General features: G+C 40.4%; 1 protein-coding gene across 1 annotated transcript; it reads right to left on the bottom strand.

The window, feature by feature from the left end:
- Positions 1 to 7,306: 7,306 nt before the first annotated feature.
- LOC122786751 (kinesin-like protein KIF3A) lies at positions 7,307 to 9,373 on the bottom strand. The gene has a single exon (XM_044053217.1). The coding sequence runs from the start codon at positions 9,371 to 9,373 to the stop codon at positions 7,307 to 7,309; it is 2,067 nt and encodes a 688-aa protein (XP_043909152.1).
- Positions 9,374 to 9,744: the final 371 nt, after the last annotated feature.

A 9,744-nucleotide genomic window follows, 5' to 3' on the forward strand; every position in this document is an offset into this window, starting at 1 on the left:
AGAATATTTTATCCTTTTTTTTCATGCACATTGTTAAAAAATTATGACAAGTTGTGCGTTTTTGAGTGTTATCAATGTTTTCATGTATTTTATTTTAATTTTGAGTCTATTATAAACAATGTGAACTAAAATACTCACACGAACACACTTAAGTACAAAAAATGTCCACATTGAAACCTGTTTAAATCAGTATTTTTGATGCATCGTGACAAAAACTTTTTTTTAATTCAAGGGTTAAAAACTTTAAAGCCTTGAATTAAGTAAACAATAATAATAATGTATACAAAATACACTAATATGTGAATATTTCTGCTTATCTTTCACAATACACCAGGTTGCAATAATCAAACCAAAAAACAATCCAGTCTGCATTGAAAAATAATTAATTTAATGTGTTTTTTAGACCATAAAATGAATGAACAAAACTTGGCAATTTAAGGGTTAAAAGTAATGATGAAGACATTTTGGTGCTCTAGGTGTGTTAATGTGACCTTTTAGTGCAAATTGTCTTCTTCTGCTTTGAAAATGTGCAAACTTAACTCACATTTAGAATTCTGTGTCATCTTTCAACACTAAACGATACATTTATTGTTATCACCCCGAGTTTCAGCTGACAGTGTGGAGCTCCTATATGGGCATAAATTATAGAATAATTACAATGCTGCAAATATGTGAAATTATTCAATGGGAAATTGCTACGGGGATTTTACAGTCAATGAGTTCAAAGCACTTATATCAGCGCAGTTAACACGGCCATTTCAACGCCACTGATGACACGCTAAGTGTGTTCGAAGACATTGAGGTGTGTCTTGGGCCTCTAGACTAAATAAAGTTAAATGAGGCCTGCAAAATCTGTTTGTACCTTAACTTATATTTAGTATGGATATGGAAAAACTGGAGTATGGGTCATTTTGATATGCATACTCTCTCGTACATTATTGGTGGATATTTCATGTATATCATGGTTAAAACAGACAGTGACACATTTATGTATGTGCATGAACACAGTGCAAGGCCAGCGTGTAAGTGTAGCTTCTTCCATGTTTGGGAGATTTGGGCAACCAAGCTCTGCAGTGTTTTTAACTGGGACTGCAGTGAGCATGAGGTCAACACTCTATTCTTCTATTCTTATGCTGCTATCACACTCCAGAGTGATAGGTGGCAGTGATTCACCATAAGCTGGTTGCCAACCGTCACAAAACAAGTAGAAGACTACTTTTGAGGTGTATAGAGAGGTAATGAAAAATATTCTAAGGAAATTAGGGGATCAAGAATTTAATTTAAAGGGAGAAATGGGAATGAGTGAGAAAGCACCAGTCAGGATAGAAGTAAAGTTCTTAAGGGATATGGGGCTTTTTTATAGGATATAAGGTAAAATATATAAGGTAAGCGTGTGTGTGTGTGCGAGTGTATGTTGTGATGTTGGCCTATTTTTTGGTGCACACTCCAGAGCAGAAGGGGGCGGTAATGCACCTATAGATGGATGCCAACCGCCATAACAGAAGAAGAAGAAGAAGAAGAAACACAGCTGATTTTAATGAAGGTTTTTAACCAGCACATCCATGAAGAATGAAGAGGAGCTCACAAACACCTGCAGCAGCTGGAAGTTAGCTGCTTTTCACACTGAACACTGGAACTGAGGAATACAACTTTTACAAAGTGACTGATGTCTTTGTCCAGAGGGATTAGTGAAGTGCCTTCACCCACAAATCAAGTCATCAAGTAAGAACCACTTACCAATTCTATATCTCGTGGTCTCTCTGGTGCGCCGTCACCAGACTGCTGTACGTGACTGTCAGTGCTGTTTACTTGTTGGTTACTTTGCTGTATGTCATATTTTGAGCGCAGCGTTTACCTCGAGAAATGTTTCATTGCACATTACTGGTCAAACAAGCTCCCAGGTGTAAAGAGTGTGATGAGTTCCTGTGTTCGTGTTGAAGTTGTCTGTAATTATCCTGTCTCAGTGGTAGAGTGAGTTGTCCTTCAGCTGGAAGGTTGGGGGTTTGATTCCTGGCTCTGTTAGTCTAAATGCTGATGTATACTTGGGCAAGATTCTTTCTATGCTGGTTATACAACTAACTACAACTATTGTTTTCATAATTGAATAATCGAGTACTTGTTTGGTCCAGAAAATTTTGAGAATTGTTTATCAGTGTTTCCTCGAAACAAACCGAAATAAATCAGTTTTAATGATTTCTTTGTTACATGGGGCAAAGAAAGCAGATATTCACATTATTAAATTATCAAAACACTCAAACTGATTAATCAATACATTATACAAAACAGTTTAGTTTTAATCGTTGAATCCAATAATCGCTGCAGCATAAGCTGGTAACATTTGAATTGGTCTGAAAGTCGTGTGATAGAAAATGCACTGTATGAATGTGTGAATGAATGGGTGAACTGTAGTGTAAAGCAGATTTGAGTGACTAGAAAAGCAGTATACAGAGCATGACTTGTTTTGCAATTCAGTTTTCTGGTTCAGGTTTCCTAAAGTACTTTTAACTAAAAGATTCAAGCATTGACTGTAAACTTACTGCGTGAAAGAAGTTCACAGTGTTTGGTGTGAACTCACCATACGAGTCTGCAGTTTGTGAAGATACAAATACAGACACACAAACCACACGCAAGGCAAGATTTAATTCAATGTGGATCAATCCAACTTAAGGCGCCAATTGTTAAGTTTTTTTTGTGTGGAATTATCTGTGATATACCGTGGCTGAGGTGAGGGGTTTAATATTGTTAGTTTTTCTCTCTCGAAGGGCCAATGTGTAACATTTAGGTGTGTAATCGCTTTGATATAAGTACTGTTTGGTTTTCGTAACCTTCGATTAAGGCTTTTACGTGGATTTCAAGCATGAGACGCGCATTTTTCACCTTGAAAAGACGCTTATTATGCAAATGAGGACAACTCTTGATGCATAAAGCAATGAAAGAGAGGGAAAACATGAGAGGAAAACAAGGAAGTAGGAGAGAGAAGATAATTATTTCTGATCTGTGAAGGCCTCTGTAGTTCACTAATGCACTTGTTGCAACCGGTATCACCATTAAGATTTCACTAATTATTACTCTCTGGACCTTTAAACAATAAGTATTTTCGATAACACACACATACACGTACATTTATGTGCGTTTGAGTGATTACATGCGAGAGAATGACAGTTTATCCAGAGCGAGAACAAAACAACAGTGTAATATCCGCCATCGCGAAACAAAGGTTAGCGATTCTGTCTTTTGTCTAATATTAGGTCTCCTCAGTCAGCCCAAGTCGAATAATGTGGTCTTGACAAGTTCCTAGTCTGCATAATCACTCTTGTCACAGCAGGCAGAGGGGAGGCCATGAAGAATTTCCTCCAGAGTCATCATTGTCATTGTGCAGAGCCTTGTACTTAGCCCTGTCACCTGCAATTAATGTCAGTGAGAAAGTGTAGCGCGGCTGACGCCGAGTTTAACTCTATGACAGGCTGTCAGCTGCGAGCCTTTCGCTGTCGCTGTGCCTCCCTCCGTGGATCACAAAAGGGAGTTTGGCGAGAAGGCAGACTGATGTGAGTTTCTGCTGTCAAACAAAATATGGAAAAATTGTTGGTGGGGATTTTTCAAAAAAGAGAGTCAAATAACCTGGTGGCAGTTTAACCACAAAAATTAAATGAGCTTCAAAACTGGGGCTCTACATTTTTTTAAAATAGTATTTATTGATCAATATTTATTGATCAATAATTCCATAATTACCTTTTATCATCATGTAAAAAAAATGTATGAACTCTTCTAGACTTTTCAGTTTTGTCTTAAGGTGTTTGTCTGCTATGTACGGAAGAGGATTAGGGCCACATGTAAAAAAAAAAAACTGCATGAATTCTTATTTGAAAGTCATAATTCTAAAACAATCTCAGATTTATGTAAAAACTTTTTCAATGTCAAACAAAAATGGGAATTTGAGACTCAAGCAAAAAAAGAAAATGACTTGCATTCAAATAATTAACATAATTGTGTGTATTGTCTTTTATACAGCGTTTTTGCTGCCGCACACTTGTTTGTGTTCCCTGTTTGACATAAACCTCTCAGGTGGGCGGGGTTTTCAGGGGAGCGTCCCCCATTGGCTAATACACCCCGAGACATGGACAAGGGCATTTACAGATCATTATATCCTTTATTTTGAATTCATGGAGTATCAATTCAATATCAATTCAGTTTTGTTTGTACTGTATAGCCTCCCATCTCTGACAGAACCAGACTCAAACATGTGCGGCCATCTGCCGAGACAGGTTGGGGTGAAAGGGAAAAAATGGGGGACAGAAAGGACAAGAGGGAGGTGAGGTAGAGACAGAAGAGAGACCAGGAGCCAATATCCAGCAACTATACATGTGTTTTTAGATGTGTGAAAGATGTTGTGAACCCCTGTTGATGATGTTGATGTTTTCTCAACTAAATAAGGTTTATTTCTCAAATACTCATCTACTGTCTCGACTGTATGAGCTAAAACGTTCATAAATTAATTAAGGAAGACATAACCGCACAATATGACCGAGATGGAGGATAACCGCTCATTCACTCGTCCCGGCTCCTTGTATTCATTTCCCCCATTTGTCATTTTTATGTTTCCCATTCAATTCAGCAATTATGAAGTGTTCTGCGCTTCTTATTAGTCGGGAACCAAAACTGTCAAGTCTTTGATTTGGTTCATTGTTGGTTTCATTAGTCCGGGTCGCCGCAGACAAGATTTCTAATGAAAAGCTACAGCGGAAACACTGGTGCTGCTGTAACGCTACATTCTGTGGGCTTAATGGCATTAGTGTTTATTTCTTTTTTTTTTTTCTTCAGTGGCTAACGATGCATTGTGATTCTACCTATTTGCGCTCCGAGGCAATGTCTCTACGTTATGAGACATTTTTAATCGGCTTTGGTCTCCTGTGTCTGCTGACTGTGAAAACAGACTGCATGTAATATTATCCAGGCCCAGGTACCGTTGTTGCTATAGCAATTGTAATTACAAAAGGCTCATTAACTCACAACAGTTTTGCCAGTCAAAGGGGGTTGTTGAGGGTGCTGGTGGTGGTGGGAGGGGCGTTCACATTAACAAAATTTACATATTGAGGAAATTAATGCAATTGGCACGAAACCATGGTCATTAAAATGAGGAGCATCCCAACAATGGGGAGGGATTGCTGCTGGAGTGTGTGTGTGTGTGTGTGTGTGGAGGAGAACAGAGTTAAGCTACTTCTTTGTTAGGAAAACTCTGTCAACCTAAAAGTTCATTCATCTGAGGCTCCTACAGTGGTTACAGGGGTAGTTCTGTTTTTGTTTCTATTATTTCATTTATTTATTTCTATTCATTTGATGTAGGGGTGGGCAATACCGAAAAATTATATCTTGTTATTTTGGGGCTGATTTTAATGAGAACAATAGTTAGTCGATATCCTTTAAAAATTTTAATCGTTTAAGTCCTCTGGTTCTCAAACTGTGGCACGAGTACCAGCTTCCTCTGATGGATGGAAAGGAGTTTGTGAAAATTTAACTAATTTTACTAATACTAATAATACTACTACTAATAATAATATTATTAATAATAATAATAATAATAATAATAATAATAACATTAAATAATAATAATTAACCTTCTCTCTCTCTCGCTCGAACCACTGGTTCATTCGTCACAAGTCATTCATTTTTGCTTACAGATTAAACTTTAGCATTCAAGTAAAAATCCTAAGACTTATAACTCTGCAGTGACAAAACATTGAATTGTGGGTAAAACATCCAGGTGCTGGAAGGTAAATTGTAACTCGTGAAATAATTTCAAATACTTCGTTACGGGGCTGGCGTCTTTTGTGAAGTCATTTAAATACTTGATAATGTCAATTATGTGCATATCTGAGTGGATGATACAAATGTTTTCAGAACAAAAAAATAGATAATTTATCACCCCTGATTTTATCGTATATCCTTATGGCGTGTTTCCACCGGCTTGACTCGCCACGGCACGGTACGGTTAAGTGGCATTTCCACTAGCATAGTACCTGGTACCAGGTACATTTTTTAGTATTACCAGGGAAATGTCTGAAATCTCAATGTTCAACGGAGGAGTCTTAGCGTCAGCACTGCTGATCGCGAGTGGGCGAGCTGGGACCATAGTGGAAAAGGGGCTAGAGTCTTGGATCCATGGAACCACACCATCTGGAAAAGAACATGCTGAACACAAACCTGATTCTGGCTCTGCCTATTCTGTGAACATTATTATTGTTATTATGGTGGAAGGTCAGTCATGTGAGATGAAAGAGTGATTACTTCAGCCAATGACTAAAAAAAAACATAATTATTGATTTGTACTGTTCCAAGAGGGCTAATATAGAGTACAGTATGATTTGTTTACCGTGTAATTATCCCCTCATCAGTAGAAAATCACACTTCTGAATCAAGTGGCATCATCACCCAATTAAGATATTAAACAGTGCGAGTGAAAGGGTTGATTTCGTGCCATGTATTGGTTGTGAAAGGATTTTTTTTTAATAACATCTAGCTGGGAGAATATGGGGTTTGGATAAGTCATCCGCATTCAGAGCAGGAGCTGAAGCCATCTGCTGATCAATTCATTCTGTAATGAAAAGCACTGTGGGACACAACAAATTCTCTCATTCCACTGCTGATTGCATGAATCAAAATTAACCTTTTTTCCATTTAATTCACGAACAATCCTTGATCTAACTGAGGGAAACAACTCCCTGTATTCTCTCAGGAATGCAGTCGGTCGAGTTTTCAAACCAAATACCCTTATAATAAATATGTATGTGAGTCAGGATCTGTGTGGAATAGTTGGGGGGGATATTTATATAGTTAAATCTCACAATGTCTAAGCATTTTACATGAACATGAATGTGGTCTTGTGATCTGGAAAGTAATGCCAATGTGGAAGTATGTGAAACTTATTCTCTTGAGCCCACTTCTCACTTACTTCATCACTTCATCCGGGTTAGCATTGCGTTCTGATTTGGTATTTGATAAAAGTCACTCTGCAACTTTACCTAACTTTCTTCTACTGAAACGGGCTAGTTGAAAACATTTGGATTAACATTTCTGTTGCTAGAGGTTTCTCAGTAAGAAAAATACCATTTGAAATCAGGAGGCGGCTTTGGATCATGGGAATTGTTATCTCGTTTAGTTCCCCTGTGTGTTTGCTCTCTACAGTAATGAGAAGTTGTGTACTGGTGACAAATATACCCAATAAAAAAGAAGAAACAAAACACAACACAGTGGCTAACAAGTACGGCAGAACATTACCTTTCTTATTTGACATTATGGCCCCTCTACCCCTTTACTGCAGAAGGGATTTGATCACAGTGTCTGACTTTGCCGATAATTTGCCCTGTACAGTCTTAGGTCGACCACTATCTTCCAGGTTCATCAGTGACTGCTGTGCGCTCCAGTCTATGTAGGACGAGTACACGTGGGTCAGATCCACCTCAAACAGATCTTTGATGTCAGGAGCACGGGTCTGTTTTATCATATTGTTTCCAGTAAACGCGACACATTTCAGTTGCCATTCTCCAATTTCGTCATTCCAGTGTGCTTTATTCTCGATCATCTCCTGGAAGTCCTTGGGAATAACATTGTCTATAATGACCATCTGGTATTGGAGTTCTCTGTTCAGCTGGTGGATGTTCTCCTGGAGATCTTCCATCTCCCTGTCATGCTCCTCTGATAGATCTGCCTGTTGGAATTTGGCGTCCTGCAGCATGGTCCATACTTGCCTCAATTTCTTGTGTTTTCCCTTAGCCTCTTCCTGCAGACTTGTGTACTTTTCGTCCAAGTCCGTGCATTCCTGTTCTTTCTCCTGCAGCTCCCTCCGCAGCTGCTCTTCTCTCCTGCGACGATGTTCAAGTTCGTTGTAGGACTCCTGCAAGAGCTTCTGCTGCTCCTCAGCTTTGGCTAAGAGGTCTACCCCGCCAACAATCACCATCTCTTCTAGGAATGACAGTCTCTCCTGCAGAAGGTCATGCAGTTTCTGGGCTTTAAGCAGATGCTTCTCCTCTTTCTCCAGCTCTGCTCTTGCCTTATTCCTCTCCTCCTCCTCCATGCCTAAAGCCTTACTCTCTTGTTCAATCTTTGCTTGCATCTCTGCCCTCTTCTCCGGAGAAACCTTCTTCCTGTTGCTTCTTCTCCTGCGGCCTTCTCCTGCCTCCCGTCCTTCGTTTTCACCTTCACCCATCTCTTCCAAACCACTGCCCTCTGAACCAGAGATGTCTTCACCTCCCTCTAGTTTGTTCTTAAGCTCCTCAATTTCCTTTTGTAGCTGGTGTAGCAGGGCGTCCTTAGGATCCTCATTGATCCGGGCTTTGTTCTTGATGTTTTTAGCCCTACTGGCGTAGCGCAGGGTACTGATGGTCTCATCATAATTGTAGTCTGAAGGGCCTATGTTTGCAAACATCAAGGTCTTTGAGTTTCCTCCAAGTGAATCCTGCAGAAGTCGGGTTAGTTTAGAGTTCCTGTAAGGGACATGTGTGCTCTTGCCATCCACCAGGGCAGAGATTACATTACCCAGTGTGGAGAGGGAGAGGTTGATCATTGTGGCCTCCTTTAAACGGTGACCTGCGGCTCCGGCCTTGCTCTGTCTTTCTGAACCTGCCAGGTCGACCAGATGAAGTTTTCCCATTCGCACCAGCTTATCGACACCCTTTTCACTGCACTCAATAGTGATGGTGAAGATGGCGTGCGAACGTGAGCTGTGTTCATTCATGTTTGTGGCTCCAATAGACCGGTTTTTGTGTCCCCGTGTCATAATCCTGTCCATTTTGTCAGCATTTTTCACGACGTGACTCGACAGGTCTTTGATGTACACGCCGACCCCTGGCTGTTCTCTCACCTCTAACCTCTTTGTGTGATCCTTGCCCAACAAGTCCCTGACTTCCTCGTTGTAAATCTCCAGGTATGAAACACGAACCAAGAACCTCGTATCTCCATCTGCCTTGGCAATGTGACCAAAAATATGAGCAAAGGAGTTTGGGATAATCCCTCTGAGTTCTGGCACCGCTCTCATACCCTCCATTGTGAACGTTTTTCCTGTGCCAGTTTGCCCGTAAGCAAAAATGGTGCCGTTGTAACCCTCCAATACTGACTCAATGATGGGGCGGGCTGTGAGATTGTAGACATCCACCTGTTTGCTGTCTGGTCCAAACACCATGTCAAAGTTGAAGTTCTTGGGAGGCTCCTTCGGGCTCTCCGGCTTTTTGACCGTTACCATGCCACAGATCTCGTCCACGATGACTACGTGTTGGTGGCCCATCTTCTCCTCCTTCTTGCTGAGGGGACGACATCGCACCACAGCCTTGACATTGTGACAGATCTCCTGTTTGTCGGGTTTCTTAGGGGTGTTGCTCAGCATGGTGAGGAAGCAGAGAAGAAGAGTTTTTAAGACGTTGTTTATCTGAAGATTTTAAATTGGACTGGATTCGTCCCATTCTTGGCCCTTTAGGTAGCCATTGTCGGTGTGTAACAGCAGCACGGTGGAAGTTCCTCTTTAACTTCAAAGGATCAAAGACTTCTCCTCTAGTGCTTGACATGAGTTGGAAATCCCAGTGGTGCGTGCTGCCGTCTTCTGGATTCAATCGTCCTTCCTAGTCTTGTAGTTTGTCCACATTTGAACTTACTGATGGACACAGAAATGGATCAGCAACTCCTGTGTGCCGTGATGTAAAATTGCTGATGTTCTCTGTGACCTTTGACGGGAGTGAAACTATGCCTTTACTGACTTGT

The sequence above is a fragment of the Solea senegalensis genome, linkage group LG20 (genome assembly GCF_019176455.1).
Source record: "Solea senegalensis isolate Sse05_10M linkage group LG20, IFAPA_SoseM_1, whole genome shotgun sequence".
NCBI classification, from domain to species: domain Eukaryota; kingdom Metazoa; phylum Chordata; class Actinopteri; order Pleuronectiformes; family Soleidae; genus Solea; species Solea senegalensis.

Coding starts and splice junctions, on each gene's coding strand:
- LOC122786751 (XM_044053217.1), bottom strand. CDS start 9,373: ATGCTGAGCAACACCCCTAAGAAACCCGACAAACAGGAGATCTGTCAC.